The 22134-nt window shown below is 37.9% G+C and overlaps 1 protein-coding gene across 3 annotated transcripts in view; it reads left to right on the forward strand.

The window, feature by feature from the left end:
• The window catches only part of LOC128984276 (1,5-anhydro-D-fructose reductase-like), a 47119-nt gene that overhangs the window by 10575 nt on the left and 14410 nt on the right, over nt 1-22134 (forward strand). For all 3 annotated transcript variants that reach the window (XM_054403588.1, XM_054403596.1, XM_054403582.1), the window contains exon 5: nt 8085-8253. In XM_054403588.1, coding sequence (XP_054259563.1) covers nt 8085-8253 — 169 coding nt within the window. The remainder of the gene's footprint in view (nt 1-8084; nt 8254-22134) is intronic.

A 22134-nucleotide genomic window follows, 5' to 3' on the forward strand; every position in this document is an offset into this window, starting at 1 on the left:
CATTCTTATTATTAACATTACTGGTTGCGCCGCTACACTTTTGATGTAAAGAACACATTCAACTCTGCCAGGTGGAGTGATATGCTGCGGACGTTCAAGCATATGTTACACGTTCCTCATCACATCCTACAAATATTGAGTTCTATCTTTCAGACCTTGCTTTTAGACACCACCAAAGGTCAGCGTCGGATCTCCATCACTTCTGGGGCTGCACAGGGATCGATCCTTGGATCCGATCTCTGAAACGTGTCTTACAGCTAAGACTCAAAATGCCAGACGAGATCCGCCTTGTTGGCTATGCCGAAGATGTCGCTGCTTTGGCTGCAGGCAGAAATGCCGAGGAAGCAGAGCTAAAACTCGGTGTAGTGATGCTCCTACACCGTGCGGTGTAGTGACGGGTGGATGCAGAACCACGGCTTGCCATTGGCAGTCAAAAACGACTAAATTGCACTTCTTGTGCAAGTGGGCCATACCCAACAGGAGACCAAGACGTATGCCAAATACCTTGGTGTTATGATTGACAGCAAGATGTCTTTCGGCGAGCAGATCAAGCGAACCATTGACAAAGCCGCTAAGGGAGTTGCTGCCCTTAGTAGGCTTATGCCAAAGGTCGGCAGTCCCCGCTCCTGCAAACGCTGCCTACTGGTGTCCGATCAGTGATTTTTTACGGTGCTGAGGTTTGGGCCCATATGCTGGAGAAACGTGTCTTTTGTGACCGGCTTTTACGAGTTCAGTGTCGAGTGGACTTGCAAGTTGCTTCTGCCTACAGCACGGTCTCCGAGCCTGCAGTCATAGTGATTGCCAGTGTCATCACCATCTTCCATTTTGCGAGGGAACGACATGCGATCTACCGCAGGGGACCTCAAGTAGACAGAGACAAGAGAAGAACGTGACCGCAGTTTCAACCACTGGCAGCGCGAATGGGTCGCCGAGTCTAGGGGACATTGGACAGCGAGGCTCATCCCTAGCATCCAACCATGGGTGGAACGGGAGCATCCTTTTTCATTTGCATATCTTTCATACATTGGTACAAAGCAGCAAAAACAGCAATACTCTAATTGATGTTAATAAGCCTATCACGTGTGAAGCCGGACCTAGGCGGCGGGTGATTGCGGCGTTGCCAGTTCGAACGTCGCGGATTTGTGTACCTACTAGAGAAGCCTATGCATGAGAGCAGGAGATAACCACGTCATCACCGTGAACGCGGGATAATAATGACAAGCACAATGATTCCAATGTCGCCGTGATTGTTGAGGATAATCCAACACGGAATTTCTGGATGCTATCTACAGAAGACAAAAATGATACTTTTCTGTTGAATTTAGGTAATGGCCCACTGCCATCTACTAGATGTTAATAAAGTGCATCTGTGCAATTTTTGTGATTGTAGTGGATCATCAGTTGATGATACATTTTTTTGGTGTCAGATGTGAAGGCTAAAAAACCACGTATCTATTTGAGGGCGGCCAATTTGGAAAGATGGCGGTGTGGGTAGTCTAATGTTAAATTTCAAAAGAGGCTTCAAAAAGAGATAGGGTGTTTCTTTCGATTCCCTAAAAGGATGGTTGTGTCTTTAGGAGGGGGGAATTTTTCATTGAGGCCAAAAGTGCCGATTTAAAAAGGATGACACCCTTTACAGGTGTTGGTGTTCTTGTTTGTCCATAAAAAGTTGCCGAGACGAAATATGGCGTTTTTATTAACAATTCATCAAAATTGAAGTACAATTCTTGGTTCTCCTGTTTGGCTGGTGTTAGCTTAATTTATTAGAATTTAGGCCTTAACACGTTCGCTACCGAGCATGCGACGCCGTGGTCATTGCCACGGACCGAGGTATACAATTTAATCTTACACATAGACCGGCTGTCACTTGGATAACAGTACACGCAGACCATGGGCAAAAAACCTGTGAAACAGCAATAATTTACATTGTAATAGGCTGCAATCGTGTTTGTGAATAAATAGCCTAAACGCCGCATATATGCGACAGTTCAGTTTTGTTTTTTTTAGGTAAAAGTAAGTAAAAAAAGATTTTTCAAGACCAGTTTATAATTGAACAAATATCAAAGCTTCATAGCATACATACAGTATTCATACATACTGCGATGCAGCAAAGTAAAAAACAGTTTTTCCAACTATCATATTGATACGTATGGGGTGTGATGATTTAAATAAAACAACATTTGGGAGTGAAATAAACCCGGCCGACTACATGATTGCGGTTTGCTGGAATCTTGAGGACTGACGAGGAAGGAAACTTTTGGATCGGCGGTTAAATGTGGAGGGAAAAGTGGCGTGATGGGTTGTAGCCAATCCGGGAGCTTTATTGGAAACATACGATTTGACGTCACAGTCGCCTGATCGCAGTCAGGACACAAATGCAAAACATATTGCCAACTCTTTATAACTCAAATCTAAATATTGTAAAAATAGCAACATTATGGTACATTATTGTATACACTAAAATCTTTATATAACGGCATATATAACACCTCCCTTCTTAATATCTTGACTCATAATCATAATATTATCTTGAAATTAAAATTATTTTTTATGGATATAATGTTCTACGAAATTAATTAAGTAAGTTAAAAGAATATTTGATCAGAACAACAATAGTTTCACACAATAGAGTTACACAAACAATGAAAACACAAACTACTAAATAAAAATGAAAGCATGAATAAAATATTCGTTGTGAAAGAATCTGTATAATATTTACAAATCCAACCGCGTAGTAGGTTTTCTATCTCTTTCCGGATAACGCTTAACAATAGGCTCAGCTGCTCTGGGTCTGGTGGGAGAGGGAGAATGAACAGCTGGACTGGGCATCCTGGGTAAGGAGTGACGTGACGGAGGGGTATGATGTGTGAGGAGGGAGGACGTCCCGCCAGCGTCCTGCCTCGTGACGTCGGCTTCCATCAGCTGTGGCTGCATCGGGCTCCTGGGGCTGGATAGACCACGTGACTCACCTATTGGAGTTGCCACTGCTACGGCTTGGCTGTCTGCTACTGTTGGTATTGGAGTGGGAGGGGTATCAACAGGGATCAGCTGATCTATGTGGCGTTTCCAAACAATGCCTGAATTTAGTCTAACAGTATACATTGTTGGACTTATCTGCTGCAATATGGTTCCCTCTATCCATTTGTCTCTAGCTCTATAGCCTCTTACTAGAACTAACTGATTGGTAAATAATCATTTAGTTTTACTACCTCGGGCATACATTTTTTGTTTGTTTTGCTGTTCCTCGATCTACATGCCTATACCTAGATCAGGTCGTAAAAGACCTAATCGTGTTCTCAAGTTGCGATTAAACATAAGCTTAGCTGGTGTCTCATTAGTTGTTAAATGAACTGAGTTACGGTAATCAAACAGAATTCTGCTTAAAGCTAGGGATACATCAACATTTTCACGAAAAGCACACTTTAATTTATTCTTAGCATACTTTACTGAGTTTTCAGCCTGTCCATTTGATTGGGGTGATATGGGGCTGAAGTGGTGTGTTTGATACCATTACACTTAAGAAAATTTCCAAATTCAACTGAAGTAAATGGAGGTCCATTATCACTGTGTACTGTAACGGGTAATCCGAATCTAGCAAAAAGGCTTCTTAGGTTATCTATAGCTAATTCAGCCGAAGTTGAACTTGTTTCAAAAACTTCCAGCCACTTAGTGTACGCATCAACAACAACAAGGTACATTTTACCCTTGAAAGGTCCCAAATAATCTAAATGTAACCGCTCCCAAGGTCTGCTGGGATAGTGCCAGTTATGTAGTTCGACTTTGGATGGATTTGCTCTTTCCAAGAGACAGGGAGAGCAGCTATTAGCAAGTGCTTCTATATCATGATCAATGTTAGGCCACCACATGTATGACCTGGCAACACTTTTCATCTTTACTATCCCCATATGACTCGAATGCAATTCTTTCAAAACATAAGCACGTAACTTAGCAGGAATTACTACTTTATATCCCCACATTAACACTCCTTGCTCAACAGCTAGCTCTACCTTCCTCTGAAAATAAGGTAATAACTGTCTACTGTCATCAGGAAGAACGTTAGGCCAACCGTACATCACATAGCCTAAAACTTTAGTCAAAATCGGGTCTTTTTGCGTTTCTAGCCTTACATCCTCCCACGTTACAGGGAAAGAACTATCCTCAGTGCACTGTAAATAGGTACCAACCCACAGTAATTGGTCTTCACTAGGGTGTTTAATATATAACGGTAACCTAGATAACGTGTCTGCGCTATTTGCGTTAGATCTCACATACTTAATGTCATAACTGTATCCTGATAAAAACAACGCATACCTTTAAAGTCTGCTAGCAGCAAAAACAGGAAGTCCCTTTTTAGGCCCAAATATACTAACTAACGGTTTGTGATCACATTTCAATGTAAAGTGTTTACCAAACAGATACTGGTGGTATTTACGTACACCGTAAACAACTGCTAGGGCTTCCTTATCAATCTGGCTTTAGTTTTTCTCAGCTGCGGACAGAGTCCGAGAACTAAACGATACTGGTTTCTCCACGCCATCTTTATCAATTATGCTCAATACACAGCCTATACCAGTACTACTCGCATCGACTGTCAGCACAGTCGGCGCTTGGGTATCATAATGAGCTAACACAGGCGCTGAACTAAGTAATTGTTTTACCTCATTAAATGCTTGCATGCATTTATCATCAAATTTAAAAGCTACATCTTTTCTCAATAGATTGTACAAAGGGCTTAAAATACTGGACAAATTGGACACAAATAGTTAATTAGGCCAATAAATGATTTGACTTCTGTGACATTTTGTGGTACTGGTGCATTCACAATAGCCCTAATCTTTGATGGTGCTGTGTGTAAACCGTTTCTGTCGATGATAAACCCCAAATACTCCAGACTTGATTGGAAAAATTTACATTTATCAGACTTTACGATTAACCCGACTTCCTTAAGTCGTTTCAAAACTTCTTTCAATGTATTCAAATGAGAAACGTTGTCACAATTAGAGACAAGGATATCATCGAGAAAAACGGCCACACTTGGTAGTCCCTGCAATACCTGTTCAATTTTTTTCTGAAAAATACCGGGTGCTGACGCAATACCATATGGTATACGCTTATATGAAAATAAACCCTTGTGCGTGCTAATTGTACAGAGCTTCTGCGCCTCCTCTTTCAATCTTAATTGCATGTATGCCTGACTAAGATCTATCTTACTATAAAAATCACCCTTTTGGATTTCAATAAACAAATCTTCGATTCTAGGGAGGGGGTAGCGATCAATCTCTAAGTAGGAATTTAGTGTAACTTTAAAGTCACCACAAATTCTTAAGCTACCATCTTTCTTTAATATAGGTACAATAGGTGTAGCCCACTCTGAACTTTTAACTGGGTACAAAATATCTTCATCAATCAACCTAGAAAGCTCTTGTTCGACTTTTGACTTTAAAGTGAAAGGTAGGGGTCTAGGTTTACAATACTTAGGAACACAATGCTCTTTGACATGAATTTTAACAGGATCACTCTTATATTCACCCATTTGTCTGTGAACACCTCTGGAAATTCCTTAACTAACTGGTTAACTTGTTTCTCAAAGTTTTGCTCCTGACCAGATTCATTTTCGCATTTAGTGACATACAAGTTGTTTGATTTAAAAGAGATTTCAACATTAAGAGCGGATAACCAGTCTCGCCCCATCAATGGGTGTGAACCATTTTTAATTACATACAAATTAAGATCATTAACATTAATTCCCTGGTAAGATACATTTACCTTAATTTTACCTACCGGTTCAATAGGTGCATTAGTGTAAGATCAGAGTGATAAATCACTCAGAACAAGCTCTTGACCTTTGAAATACTCATCATAACAATTCTCACTAATAACACTAACTGAAGCGCCAGTGTCAACTTCAAAGTTAAGCATTTTGTTTTGAAAGTTTACGTTAATTCTGACAGGTTCAATTTGTAATCTATTAATGTTATTTACTGGTTCAGGGCTAATTTTAAAAAGGTTAGAAACATCGTACACTTCATCCTGGGTTTGATCTGACTCATTAGTACCTACAAAGTTATGTTTCCTAGCGTAATTCCTAGAGTTATTAAAAGGTCTAGTGTTCTTAGGTTTATTATTTGACAAACGTGAGCGACATACCTTAGCCAGGTGGTTTCGCTTACCACAATGGTGACACACACATCCATGGAAACGACACGATCTACTCATGTGGCCTGTTTTGCCACAACAATAACACTGCACTTGGGAATGTCCACTGGTGTTGGGCTGATGTTGATGTTGATGTTGGTGTTGGTTGCGTGTCACGTGACCTGGAGCACCTCGGGCTGTAGTAGTCACGCCATCCTTGGATCCTTCCGGCTTGGTAGTGGACCCATGCCGATTCTGCGCCGCCAACCGCTGCACTCTGCCGCTGTGTGTACCTGCTCCCATCAAACTTGCCGCGTTCCGCTCTGCCGCTTCCGTTGACGTGATGAGTGTAACTGCCTTCTCAAACGTTAGGTTTGACTCCGACAAAAGTTTCTGTTTCGTTGATTCATTGCGAATTCCACTCACAAGTCTGTCTCTTAAATAATCGTTTAGGTTTGTCCCAAACTCACAATGTGTCGACAGCTTTTTTAAATTAGCCACATAGTCCGCAACCGATTCGTGTTCCATTTGATTTCTTAGACTGAACTTATAACGTTCCGCAATAAGGTTGGGTTTAGGATACAAATGTTCTTTTATGAGTTTTACTAGCTCCGCATATGTTTTTGTGTTTGGTTTCGCGGGTGTACACAATTCACGCAGTAATGAATACGTTTTCACCCCAACTACCGTTAGAAATGTGCTGACCTTTTTAGCCTCGTCAACGCCATTGCACGATAAAAATAGTTCAAACCGCTCGATATACGAGTCCCACGATTCAATGTTCACATCGAACTCACCAATATTTCCAATGACCGACATCCTACTTTGTAGTCCTACTTCCTCTTCGAATAATGAAGCTAAATTCAAAGGAAATTTACTGTCACTATCACTCTCCGACATAAATTCAGAAACTCACCCGACCACAGTCCTAGGCCTAGTCCTCAGTTAGCTTAACTTTAACACAAACTACGCACTTTGAACTTAAAAACAAATCGAAACACACGATGTAATGAGGCGTTTTACAAGCCTTAACATTTAATAGTCTATCAAAATTACAGTTAGGCGCTAACAAGCCCTTAAGATTTCCGGTTTAACTTAACACACGGCGCTATCAAGCCGAAGTTCCGAGTTCCGACCATCCACATTTACCTTGCACATTCACTAATTGTCTTCATTCACTAATTTTCCTCGTCGCCACTGATACGTATGGGGTGTGATGATTTAAATAAAAACAACATTTGGGAGTGAAATAAACCCGGCCGACTACATGATTGCGGTTTGCTGGAATCTTGAGGACTGACGAGGAAGGAAACTTTTGGATCGGCGGTTAAATGTGGAGGGAAAAGTGGCGTGATGGGTTGTAGCCAATCCGGGAGCTTTATTGGAAACATACGATTTGACGTCACAGTCGCCTGATCGCAGTCAGGACACAAATGCAAAACATATTGCCAACTCTTTATAACTCAAATCTAAATATTGTAAAAATAGCAACATTATGGTACATTATTGTATACACTAAAATCTTTATATAACGGCAAATATAACATATAATATTCAGGGGCGAGCCTTAAAAGCCTTTTTAGGAACAAAGTTTGCCTGAAGCATATTATTAAATATAAATACAGATATATACTTGGAATAATTATATTATTTACTTTGCTTTTTATAATCTTTTATGTAATGTTTTTGTGTTGTATCTAATTAAATGTTGTCATTCAATATCGTACATTGGGTGACCATCTATAGACTTTTTTTGAAATAGGAAGTTATGTATATGTGAAGTGGTGGGGGAGATATTATGTTGAGGAGGCGCCAAAACTAACTCTCGCATGTTCAGGAAAAACACCTAGCCCCGACTCTGCTATTAGTACCATAGGTCTATTTATTAATTAAGCTATAGTTAATTGAATTAACCTTTCAAAACCTAACTGGACAATTACAAATTTCAGGAGGAATGATTTTGACTTCCCAGATATCCTCAATGATCCGAGAGTGATTGAAATTGCTGAGAGATTAAAACGTACACCAGCTCAAGTACTCCTTAAATTCCTTGTCCAGCAGGAGATTGCTGTGATTCCAAAGAGTGTGAACCCACAAAGAATTATTGAGAACTCTCAGGTAACTTCAATATTTTTTCTTTTGAGAAAACATGAAAAATACCCCTGTGGCAGCAAACCTGCAGACTAAGCGAATTTTCATCTACCTGGCTGGAATTGCACAAAATTATTCCATTAAAATGTTCACATTTATTTCCTATTTAAATATGATTTTAATGAGTTCTTAGGTTTGCTGCTACAGGGATAACAGTGAGGTGTGTTTTATATTGAAATATTGATAGCTTAGTAAACAAATTTTTCAAATTAAAGTTAACTAAAATAGCAAGCTACAACAGTTTATTTATTCTCCATAAGAATAACATGGTAATTTTTACACTTTTTTGGAATTTATTGTAACCATTAGGCACACAACAACGCTTCAATACATTAAATTATTTGTGATCTTTTTTATGTCTACAAATAGGATTGGAAAGAAATTGCAAAATTTTATGTTTTTAGGGTGAAAAATGGAAAATTCCTTTTTTTTACCCCATAAATTTCTGTTCCCATAGTCCGAAAATGCTGCTTCGCGAACTCGATCGAATAAATGTAGGTTTACTTGTTTATACCAAATTTAATCAAAATCGGATCATTTTTATCCGAGTTATCGTGCTAACAGAAACATATATAAATATCTATATACAGTATTAATAGCAAGCATATTTCTTTAAAACCTTTTTCTCAGCTCGTGTGCATTGTAGGGAAAATCTAGGCATACTGTTAGAAACATAATTACCTATAGATGTGCAAAATCCCTTTATAAATTAAAATAGGCTAAAAATTAAAATACCCCCGCCGCAGCAAACCTGCAGACTAAGCCAATTTCCATTTGCCTGATTGGATTTACACTAAAATGCCTCCTTAAAAATATAACATATTCCTTATTTAAATAGAATTATTTTAACAAGTACTTAGGTTTGCTGCAACAGGGATGGTAAAAAAGTGTTTTTTGTTGTAAAATGTTAATAGTTTAGTAAGAAATGAATGTATTTTCCAAATTCGACCAAAACATGTTCATAAACAAGCAAAGTACAACAGTTGACTTATTCTCCATAAGAATAACATGGGAACTTTAAATTTACAATTGTTTTGAAATTTCGGCGCACAATAACGCTTCAATATACAAAATTATTTGTTTTTTTAAGCTCTACAAAATGGTTTTGGAAAGAAATTGTGAAATTTTGGGTTTTTAGTGTCAAAAATTGGAAAAACCTATTTTTACCCCATAAAACCCCTCCATAAACCCCTGTTTCCATAGCCCGATCATGTTGGTTCGCAAACTCGTTCGAATAAATGTAGGCTTACACGTTTATACAAAATTTAATCAAAATCGGATAATTTTTGCTCGAGTTATCGCGCTAATGGACACACATATATATATAAATATATATACATGAATTGGGACGGATGGAGTTTTTGGCCTCTAGGGACCTCAAAACGAAAAAATAAATCGGTCCCGGGTCCAGGTCTTACCATGAGTACTACGGTAAAAGCTTATTCCCTATATGGGAAATTCGCTAAAAAGCACAAAAAATGAATTTGAAACTTAAAAAATTAACATGGGCCTTATGGGTTGCCATGCTGGTGACGAAATAAAAATGAAATATAAACAGAAAATCAAAATACCCTCGCCGCAGCAAACCTGCAGACTGAGCGAATTTCCATTTACCTGGCTGGATTTCTACTAAAATATTCCCTAAAAATTGTCGGATTTATTTCCTATTTAATTAAAATTAATTTTAGTGAGTAATTAGGTTTGCTGCTACAGGGAAGATATTGAGATGTTTTTTTATTGCAATGTCGATAGCTTAGTATTAAATAAACAAAAGTTCCAAATTTGGTTTAAATATAACCATAAATAAGCAAACTACAACAGTTGATTTATTCTCGACTAGCTGGCCCGACAGACATCGTCCTGTCCTAATGTGGTTTTACGTCAATGATCGTTCATTTTCAAGATGAGCTTGTTCGCATGGTTCAATCTTGTCCTGGTTGAAGTTAGTTTGTTACGCTTACTCACCTTTAGGTTGGAACTTGTTCTCTCCCATTTCATGATGGTATGGCCTCTGGATCGTCTGAATTAACGTATAGTGGTTTAAATTACCTTGTTCTGTCCAAAACGATCCTATGTAGTTCGTAGTGACTACAGCTGTTTCGTGCTGCAGGAGCACATCTTCAGGACAGTCGGGACTTGCCCTCAACCGGTGCCGTATCACGTGTTTCGTTACCGCCTGGTCGACCAGTGTTAAATGTTCAGTTTCGTGTTTTTGTGTTTTTATGTTGTGACTATGTTATTTATTTACTACTATAAACTTTTGACGAACTCCATCATGAGGAATATCTAATGACTGCTTGACATTCTCCCGACCTGAAGATGTGCTCCTGCAGCACGAAACAGCTGTAGTCACTACAAACTACATAGGATCGTTTTGGACAGAACAAGGTAATTTAAACCACTATACGTTGTTCTCTCCGCTCACTTGCCTTCAGGTTAGCTCGTTCGCTACGCTAACTCGCCTCCATTGTCATAGATTAAAAAAAAAATTATAGTGCTGCACCCTGTTGGTAAACTAGTATATATATGGTAAGCTAGTATATATACATACTGACACATTTACTTGGAAACTCAGATCTAATTTTCTCTGCTCAATAAAATAATCACTTACTAAAACAAATTAAAGTAACCTTTAACTTCTCCCCCCTCTCCTTCACAAAAAACTCATAAAAAACACTCTAACAAACTATCTCTAAGTCTTTACGCCTCAAAAAATCCAACTAAAATTACATAAAACTAGTGGCTTTTAGGGGCAATAGCCCCTATATATATATATTATATATCCTGTCTCATGGGTTGAACCTTGAACCATTGGGTTAATCTCCATTGAGTCAACTTGAATTATCGTTTAACATTTTTGTATATTATAATATGTATAATAATTATTGCATACCTGCATAATGCATTTTTTGTCTGCTCTGTTTAAAATAAAAGTTCCAAAAGACTGTTCATGCGGTATTATAAAAACTTTCTAATCATAAAATACAACTAAGGAACATTTTCAATTATAATCTTCATGACAATTAATCAAATATATATAAATCTCTTTGAATATAGACAAATTCACTTAGATTAAACACATAGAGATAATGTCATCCTCCAGATTGTAAAATGCTAATTACAATGACAGAAAAAAAGGTATTTTCTATTTGGTTTATAACAAAATCTCTCTGAAAACAACATTTGTTGTATGGTATCCATTTTGGTCGATTCCTTCGTCTTTATTTGATTCTAGTACTATTTTAACATCATCTGGCCGCTTTACCTGGCTAAAAGCAACATAAAGTTGACCATGGGTGAACACTGTTTTTTTTTCTTCAAAAAAAAATTCCAAGTTTTGTTAAGGTTTGGCCTTATCCGTTGCTTTAATAATAAGTAAGTACCTGGAGACCGAGCTTTGCTCGGGGAAAATCATTCCCCCACTTTGCGATTCCAGCCTTTACTACTTCCTTCACCATTTCCTACGTCATTGTTTCCCTCCCTTCTCATAGCATTTAAGTATTAGAGATGCATTAATCTAACTGCCACAAACGGTTCCTACACTCTGCGATGCTAAACTTTACTACTTCCTACGTCGTGGACATGTTGTCATCTCTTTCCATAGCATTTTAGCATTTTAAATACATTAATCTAATTGCCAACAACATTTCCCACACTCCGCACTGCTAGCATTTACTAATTCCTATCTCTTGGACATCTTTCCATCCCATCTCATAGCATTTCAGTATTTCACTTTCAGATACAGAAATCAAACTGTTACAATTGGTTTCCAGTTCCCAGACTCTACAGTGCTCGCCTTTACTACTTCATTCACCTCTTCCTACATCGCGGACCTGTTTTCCTCCCTTCCCATTGCATTTTAAGATTGCAGATACCTTAATCTAATCCTTATAAACAGTTCCCACACTCCGGACTGCTCGCCTTGACTACTTCCTTTACCACTTCCTACGTTTCGGACCTGTTTTCCTACCTTCCCATAGCATTTTAAGATTGTAAATACCTTAATCTAATCGTCGTTAACAGTTCCCACACTCCGGACTACTCGCCTTTACTACTTCCTTCGCCACTTCCTACGCCGCGGACCTATTTCCCTCCCTTCCCATAGCATTTTAAGATTGTGGATACCTTAATCTAATTGTCATAAACAGTTCCCACACTCCGGACCGCTCACCTTTACTGCTTCCATCACGACTTCCTACGTCACGGACCTGTTTCCCTCCCTTCCCACAGCATTTTAGGATAACAGATACCTTAATCTAATCGTCATAAACAGTTCCCACACTCCGGACTACCTACTCACCTTTACTACATCCTTCACCGCTTCCTTCGTCACGGACCATGTTTCCCTCCCAGCCCATAGCATTTTAGGATAACAGATACCTTAATCTAATCGTCATTAATAGTTCCCAAACTCCAGACTACTCGCCTTTACTACTTCCTTCACCACTTTCTACGCCGCGGACCTGTTTTCCTCCCTTCCCATAGCATTTTAGGATTGTAGATACCTTAATCTAATCGTCATAAACATTTCCCACACTCCAGACTACTTACCTTTACTACTTCCTTCACCATTTCCTACGTCGCGGACCTGTTTCCCTCCCTTCCCATAGCATTTTAGGATTGTAGATACCTTAATCTAATCATCATAAACAGTTACCACACTCCGGACTACCTACTCACCTTTACTACTTCCTTCACCATTTCCTACGTCGCGGACCTGTTTCCCTCCCTTCCCATAGCATTTTAGGATTGTAGATACCTTAATCTAATCGTCATAAACAGTTACCACACTCCGGACTACTATTTACCACAAAACTAATAACAACAATTAAACGAAATAATCTGCTTGGAATAATTCAGTAAGGCCACCAGAAATTATGCGAATCTGTGTATTGTTAATCAATGCTTAATGGTATTCATCGGACTCCTTTTCTTTTGTGTTGTCTTTTGTAAATAGGCCATATGTGCATGCGCAAGCTGAGGTGCCCGTGGGTACAGAACGTCACGTTATGTCTTAAAATGTAAACAAAATGACAATAATGGCGGAATGTTTTCTCATAAGGCCCATGTTAAATTTTCAAAAGTTTGTACTCATATTATGGCGAAAATAGATTTTTCCTGGCTATACCACTGGTCTAGAACTTATTTTTGACACAGAACTTAGTTATTCCGTAAATATAAACGTTTTTGTTAGAGCCGATTCCCAGATCGAGTTGACAAGTATTCAAACTTTACTCGTATTATATATAGGATATTAATAGCTAATCGAAATGGGAATTGAATACTTGTAAACTTAAACGGCGTATCAGGATCTATAGATATTAGTTTTATTTTTGGCATGGAAAAATATGTTCCCTTTGCCTACTCCAGTAATCAATTCTAACTTTACACTTTGTTCAGACATACCTAACACAACCAATCGTACTCCATTATCTAATCCAGACCCTTAAAATTGGGAAAACGTCTTTTTCAAATTTATAATAGTATGCATATTACAGTACATATTACATAATCATATGCTTAAAATAAAGTTAAACCACATGTTTTAAAGTAAACAAAGCAGACATTACCTAGATTCCCATGTTATTTAAATGTGAATTATTTTATTCCGTAACAACATTTTGGCGCATGATTAAGAAAAAAGAATATTTTCCCCCAAAATTTCATGCTGAGACCTTTAAAATGAGACCTCTTCCAGCTTTCTACGTCCTCCCGTTCGCTCACAATTTCATTGTAAAATTTTGGGCTTACTGAATTAGATATATAGATAGGCCCCAAATCAATATAAAACTGCACTGGAATGGTACTCATCACTTCCATCCCGCTACGTGGTATCCTGGACTGGAGACGTGTGATCTCCATGGGAGCATCTAGCTTGAAAATATGTAGAAGTTCTGCGCAGATCCTCGAAAATCCGTGATCTGAAAACGAGACCTTCGAGGATGATAGGCCTTCCTCCCGATGCCGTAGAGTACAACAGCCTGCCTAATGATTGAGGTCCAGGGGTAGACGTGAACCCTGTGAAAACTCGTCTTTCTCAGTAATCACACCCACTACTGTATACAATATATATATACTCCTCCCAGTTCATGATAGGTACAAATTATCTAACCATTCCAGTGCAAAGATAATTAGTCTACTACATTTATCAAGGCCATTTAATACAATCGTCCAATTTGTCATCTTTATTCTATGGGAAATTTTCTATTATAAAATAAACTTATGACTCAGATTTTGTGACACATTTGTTCGAATTATTATTAAATAAAATAAACTTTGATTAACTTACATACTTTTGAAAGGAAGCTATTACTATAACATGATTCAGACTGCACAAATTAAGCTCAGAAATTAATAACCATGATACATACATCAAATTACTTAAAACTATAGTTATTTGTGCAACTAGTGAGCAAAGTGAGCAATTCACTCGAGAGAAATACTTACTCACAAGCCGTAGGCGAGTGAGGAATGGTTTCTTGAGTGAGTCAATTGCACTTTGCACTCGAGTTGAACATTATATTTTTCCTACAGATACCATAAAACAAATAAATTGGTAAAGAAACGTAACATATTTTTACACAGAAATGAACTTTTAATATGACATTTAATGATACAACAGTACAACAGCTGACCAGCTGATTTACAGCCAGTGCTGCCAACGTATTTCGCGCGCATATACGACCTTGTCTGCATGTTACGCGCACACTATTTTGTGCCTTCTTGTTGCAAATCTGGAGTGAGACAAAGTAATTAGAGTGAGACAATGTTAACATTGTCTCACTGATGAGCGAATTGGCCACTTTGCTTTCTCAAATCAGTGAGAGAACATGTACATTGTTCAGGTAACTGTAGGAAAAAGATTGAGTGCCTAGATGGAATTTAAAATTACAAAATTATACATTTTCTATCTTGCCACCACGTATTATGATCCTGCAATCTACAACTTGTCTATTCAAACTACTCTGCAACTTAAAACATTCACTTAAAACAATTAAAAATGTACTTCTCGATATCTTAACGCTCTTTCCTGGAATAAACTTTTAATTTTTTTTAAATAAACTAAAATTTCCTTAAAATCTTACCTCGTTCTGAGGGTTATAACATGTAAGATGATCTGCTTCTCCAGATGCGACCAACATGACATACAGTACAATGACGAATGAGGACATTTACCGTAGCCTGCACTCACTAATATAATTCAGCGTACACCAACAACGACTCTATCTGTCTGCAAACCATGAAACTAATCCCCCCCTCCGTCGCATGAATGACCATTGCCTTGTCTTTTGTCCTTGAACGTCAGCTCACCTACATAACATGTAAACCCGTCTGCGAATGTAAAATATTAAACCTATCTAGATCAAACTCTTCTAACAGATTTATTGTAACGAAAAATCGTTACAAATCTCCCCTTTTAAAATAAAAATCTCGTTTTCCTCCTAACCCATAAAATGACTTTTTATTTACAAAAAAAACTTGTGTTAGAAAAAAATTGTACCTCAAACATAAAATCATCACCTCTCCTTATGTAAGGATAATCTCTACGTTCCATGACGCTAGTCGCTTCGCCGGCTCTCGACCCCGCGATGAGGCAGCCTTATCAGGATTTCTACCTGATATCAGAATATTCAAGTCCCACTCAGTCAATATTTACTATTTCATATTACACTGGTCTGATTATCATAGTTTATTATCATTAAATGATTTATTATCATAGTTTATTAAAATTATATAATTTATTTTCCACTAACTGGTCTTTTACAACATTACAACAATTAATTTTATTTCTACTATATTACAACACATTTTCAATTTAAAGTATTCACAAGACATTTTATACATCTGTTGCTACTCTTATAAATAAGGAAGCTGCTATTTTCCTACAAACATTCCAAAAACATGAAATGATAATATATCACACTTTTAACTCAACTTGTACACTACGATCCCCTATAGTTGTCTCCCCTTTTCTGATCTTGAAAGTAGCTCCCTGGCCATGAAGCCATTTCCTTACCAGATTAAGCACAATAAATCAAAGACGGATTTTAAAATTGTTCCAAAATCCCTGCATGCCGATACCTTTGATCAATTAATGCCAGTGTGTACTAAGTATAAGTTATTCACCTTTCAACTGTGTATTTTTATCCCTTTATTATTCCAATTATCCTCCTCCCCCTTTCTTTATTTATTTTTTACTCTGCGTTCCGTTACAATCACACTGTCACGCTTCACCAACAAGTGTCAAACTCGCGTTCCGTTTCAGGTTTTAATCTTAAGACCTCTGGCTTTGCTGATAATTCTCCACCCGGCGTTCGATTACACAGGTGATCCAGGCTTCACAAATAAGTAAAAGTAAAATATATATATATATATAAACCCTTCCTTTTGAGCCGTGACTAATTCCACCGGGCGAATGTCACGACTCATATTCAATGGTTCAAGTGTTTTGTTTTTTTTTTGTAGGCTAGTTTAGTGTGTCGTTTTGTCACTTCCACGACCCCGAACAAGGCTGTGGGGTTTTGTTCTTTTTACTCTTTCCGCCAGCAACTCATAGGTTCAGCGACGTCAGAGCCGTTTGCCTCGCAGAGGATTTTCAGAACAAAATTATCTTTTTACATCGGTTCCCATGCTTTACCTTTTACAAGGCAGTTTAGTTGTTTGTTCTATCCTTTTGTTCTGCTACGCAATGGAGTAAACTATTCGTGCCACCGGCACCTTGATGGGGCCCAGGAGGACTACCGTCAGCCCAGGAGGACTACCGTCAACCCAGGAGGTGGAGCACCAACTTGAGGCGGAGAGCATTTCATTCCCATGGCCTCCTTTTGGACTTTGGCTGGCCTTACCCTCCCGCCCAGCTTCAGCATGCCTCCAGTGACCTGGGCTTAAACCAGAACTGTACTGGAAACCGCAATTACCGCAAGTTACCATGCATGTGTTAATTTATTTATTCATCGTTACCGCAACCTCATGGACTTCGAATATTAAAATCCAACTTAGGACTAAGTGTTATTTAGGCCTAGGTATTGTTAAATTTGTGCACAGTATTTACTAATTGTTATAGCCTATTTTGAAATTTTATGCAAACTAGCCTACGCTTATTGTTATTGTTTTCTTATTCTATTTCTTTAGCCTACTTGTTGATATTTTAAAATTTTATTACTTTTTTTATTAAATTCAATTTTTGGGGCCCATAAATTATACAAGATACCAAACACTAGATGAAAAGATTATATATTTATTGTTACTATTTTATTACTCAATATTTATCCTATATTTTTCTGAAGGATGAAAATTAAATTAACTTTGACTGAAATTAGACTATTTTGAATTTTTCTAAATTAATGTTTGTAAGTTGGTAGGTCAGAGTGGTATCTAAATTTATTTAAAGTTTAATTGAGAGTATTTAATTCATGTATTGTTGTTGATTTTTGTTGTTGTGTTCATTTAAATGGTTAATTACAGCTCGTTTCTCTCAAATGGCGTGTTGTTCTTGAACCTCCATCCATGGTTCTCATTTTGTTAAGTAAAGTTTTGTGAGCCGCTCCTCGGGTCTGCGCATGGATCACGCTTCCATTTCGTTTGTCTGGGTGCAGGCACGAGGGCATGGTTCACTTTGTTATTGCATCTTGGTCTTAAATGGCTACCTACTACTATTTACAACAGGGTGCACTCATTACCAAGCTTTCTTTAACTGATCTACGTGAGCCCTTTTAATAATCTTATAGTCATCCACCTTCTGTAACAGAACTGCAACGGGCGTCAAAAAATGTATTACCCTATATTTCTCTGACCATTTTAACGCTAACTTTGCCTGGAACTTAGCAGCCTTGTTGCTCAAGTGATGAAGTTTAACATAAACAGTATCAAATAACTTGAATGGATGTTTTTCTCCTTCCTTTAACAATCTCCGCTGCTTCGTCTTTGCATGAGCTAATCTCAGGTTTCTTATAGCACGATTAAACTTTGATTTAACATTCTCCTTATCCATGGGATCTCCTATCAAGTCATTGACTCTCCACATAGCCGACAAACTACAGTTTGGTTCAAAGTTGAACATTAACCTAAACGCTGTATGTTTTGTCACCTCGTTTACCGCAGTATTAAGTGCCAGTTGTATATAGTGCAAGTTGCTATCCCACTTATCATGGCAGTTATGATGCAGTGCTACCATGCTCTGTTTTACAGTTTTGATATACCTTTCACTTTTGTTTGACTTAGCGTTATAAGCTAGGCTACTATTCTATGTGACTTAATTCCATACTTGAAACAAAAGTTTTTGAAACCGTTTCCTCTGAAATAACTAGCGTTATCTGTAACCAACATTTCCGCTGTTCCCACATGCTTAAAAACTTGCGTTTCGATCGCCCTGATGATACTGGATGTTTTTGCATCTCTGAGGGGTACTAACCAAACAAACTTGGTAAAATCATCCACCACTAACAACATGGTAACATGGTAACATGGTAACATGTTATTACCATTTTTACTCCTGGGAAAGCTTCCCGTGATGTCAACGTACAGTTTACCCATGGGCTTATCACTTTGATAATTAATGATTTCCCCGTGGTACACTCTTTGCGTTTGTTTTGACCGAGCACATGTTTCACACTGCCTCACATAGTCTCTTACGTCATCAAGTAGTTTTTCCCAATAATAAGTATCCTTTATCATTGTTTTAGAGATACCCAAATGGCATCCGGTGCTAACACCATTATGGTAATAATGTAATATCATCCTTCTTAAAGCACTTGGCACAACAATCCGCCCTTTTGTTTTGTTAGGAGGCTTAAACAGTAACACACCCTTTTGAATAGTAAAATGTGTTAGGTTTTCTCCCCTTTTTATTTTGTTCATTACCTCCACAATTTCGTCGTCTTTAGCTTGATGCTCTTGTAGGTTAGTAAAGGCTAGAGGGTAATCAGACACCACAGCTATTTTATCTGGTCTGAGGACTTCACTTACATTATTTACAAACTGCTTCATTTTACTAATTTCATCGTCCAACACCTTTTCCTCCACCTCAACACTAGGGTATCCCTCAAACATTCTCGACGAACAGTCTGCTATTTTGTTATCTTTCCCTTTTATATGTTTAACTTTAAAAGGTAAGCCAAGTATTAATTCGGTCCATCGCCCTAGTTTTCCCAGTTTGTTGTGGTGCGACAAAACCCATGATAATGCTTGGTTATCTGTCTCAAGATAAAATGGAATTACCTCCAAATAGCTCCTAAACTTTTGGATTGATAAAACAATCCCTAATGCTTCCTTTTCATAAACTGTTAGATTTAACTCCTGTTTTGTAAACTTTTTGGAATAGAAATGAATCGGATACCTGACACCATCTACCTCTTGTAGTAAAACACTCGCGCAACCAACTTGACTGGCGTCCGTTTGCAGCATAAAAGGCAATTCATAGTTGGGAGTCTTAACACTGGTGGATTACAAATACATTCCTTTAACTTTTGAAAGTTTACCTCACACTCCTCCGTCCATTTGAATTTTACATTTTTCTTTCTCAACTCATTTAAAGGAGCACACAGAAGGCCTATAGCATAGTTTTCTATAAATCTGGAGTAAAAATTTATCATCCCGATAAATCTGCTCAAGTTCTTGGAATTGGTTGGGCTCTTATAATCTCTAATCGCCTTGGTTCTGTCCGGATCTATTTTTAGACTGTTATGAGAAACTCTATGTCCAAAAAAACTGATCTCCTCGGCTGCAAACAGAACTTTGCTCGGATTTACTGTTAGATTAGCTTTCGATAAACGTGCTATGACCTCCGTGAGGTGTTCTATGTGTTCTTCCGGGGTTTTCGAAAACACAACAACATCATCTACAAAAGATATCACACTAATGAATTTCATGTCCGAAAAGACTCTGTCTAAGTAGCTTGATAAAAGCCCAGATCCTAGATGTAATATACATAAGGACACCGAGTATACTGATACAAGGAATATGGAGTGCTGAAGGCAGTTAAGTGTCTACTTTTTTGTCCAGGGGAACTTGATAATAAGAATTATTATTTGTTACAAAGAAGATTCAAAAAGTTGTGCACTTAAAACCCCCATGTTATTCTTACCAATTGAAATAAAATTTTATTATGAAGGTAGCTTATATACTTGGTTAACATATAGGCCTATTCCTGTTATCATACTTCCCTTGGGCTACGCCCCATGGGCTTCCAAAGTTTCAATGTTTACATTTTGGAAGAATGTAAACAGTCAAAAATATTAATTGAAGTCAGCTGTAAATACAATAATTTGACAGTTCAAACAGCAGAGATTAAGAGGTACAGGTTCTGCTCCCAAGATTCTAAAGTTTTATGCTTATGAGAATAGTTTAATTAAAATATTTATGAAAATATACTTATTTTCATGGAAACAGAAGGATCATTACAATGTGTATCCCAAATGATTTGGAATAATTTTGATATGGTAGCTTTTTGTTTACAAATTTGAACTGATAAACAAATGTTTGGATAAAGATTTTTATAGGTTTATAATTTTATAAATTTATAGATTTTATTTTATAAATTTTAATTATAAAATACAGGGAGAGGCAAAATGATCTGACGGTTTTCTTTGCCGGCCTGTCGAGTGAGTGAGTGGTGGAGGGTGCTGGTAATAGGTGCGTTCCAGAGCATACGTGCGGACATTTTTAGTAGCCATGGAGCTGTGGACGGCTGAGCACCATGCGTTTGTAGTGGAAGAGTTTTTTTAAAGTGGCGATTCTACGGCAGTTCCGTAGACGTTTCAGTGTGGGTTCAAGAGGAAAAGTCCCAAATCAAAACATTTGCTGAGGGTGGGTATCTTTAGAGCTACTAGTTCAGCATTGAAACTAAAATCAACAAAGGTCAGCTCAGATGCCAGAGAACTTCAAGAGATTGAGGAAGACTGTGTGGTGTGGTTTAAAGTGCGCTTCGTCGCTCATATTGACAATTTTGTCACCTGTAAGCAAATCAATCACTTATTCTTAAAATGAGTTACGCTTTGCTTAACCACTGCACTGGGCTTCAACTGTTGCACGATTGCTATTTTGTATGGATGAAAGTGCAGGTTGTATCGTTATATTCTTCAACCGAGCGGCCAGACATGTGCAGAGCTGTAGGACTAGCTTCCACAGCTCCAGCTTCTCTCACTCTCTTGACGTTCTCTGGCGTCGGGAATGACCTTGGACGGCCTGTTGATCTGTGTTTCAATGCTGAACTAGTAGCTCTGAAGTTACCCACCCACAGCAAAATTGTGTTTCGAGTTGGAATTTTCATCTTAGACCCACACTGAAACGTCTACGGAACTGCCGCTGAACAGCTACACAGCGATTGCAACTTTTAAAAAACACTTCCACTACAATCGCACGGTGCTCAGTCGTCCACAGCTCCATGGCTAATAAAACCCTAGGCTTTGGGCACCCCTATTCCCAACACCCTCCACCACTCACTCCCCCAACAAGGCGGCAAAGAAAACTGTCAGATCATTTTGCCGCTCCAATTTTGCCTTAGTTTGGGCAGTACCTATTTTAAATTATATAGGTCCATGTTAACGGTTCTTCTTGAAGATTAAACTGTTATAAAAGGTATAAAATTATCTGAGTACTACCAGAATGATCCTGTTTGTTCCTTACGGATAATAACGGTTTAATAACAGTAATTTTATACCTTTTATAGTTTGTTCTGTGATCCAGAGACAAAACAACTCAAAATATGAAATTAAACTGTTGTAGTTTGCTTGTTTATAGACATATTTTGATCAAAATTTGCAAATTTATTTATTTTATACTAAGCTACTAATATTTTACAAAATACAAAAAAAAACACTTCATTACCCTCCGTGTAGCAGCAAACCAGGT

Source organism: Macrosteles quadrilineatus, unplaced genomic scaffold (genome assembly GCF_028750875.1).
Source record: "Macrosteles quadrilineatus isolate MER2022 unplaced genomic scaffold, UCM_ALF_1.0 Scaffold_1__1_contigs__length_201487025, whole genome shotgun sequence".
NCBI lineage: Eukaryota > Metazoa > Arthropoda > Insecta > Hemiptera > Cicadellidae > Macrosteles > Macrosteles quadrilineatus.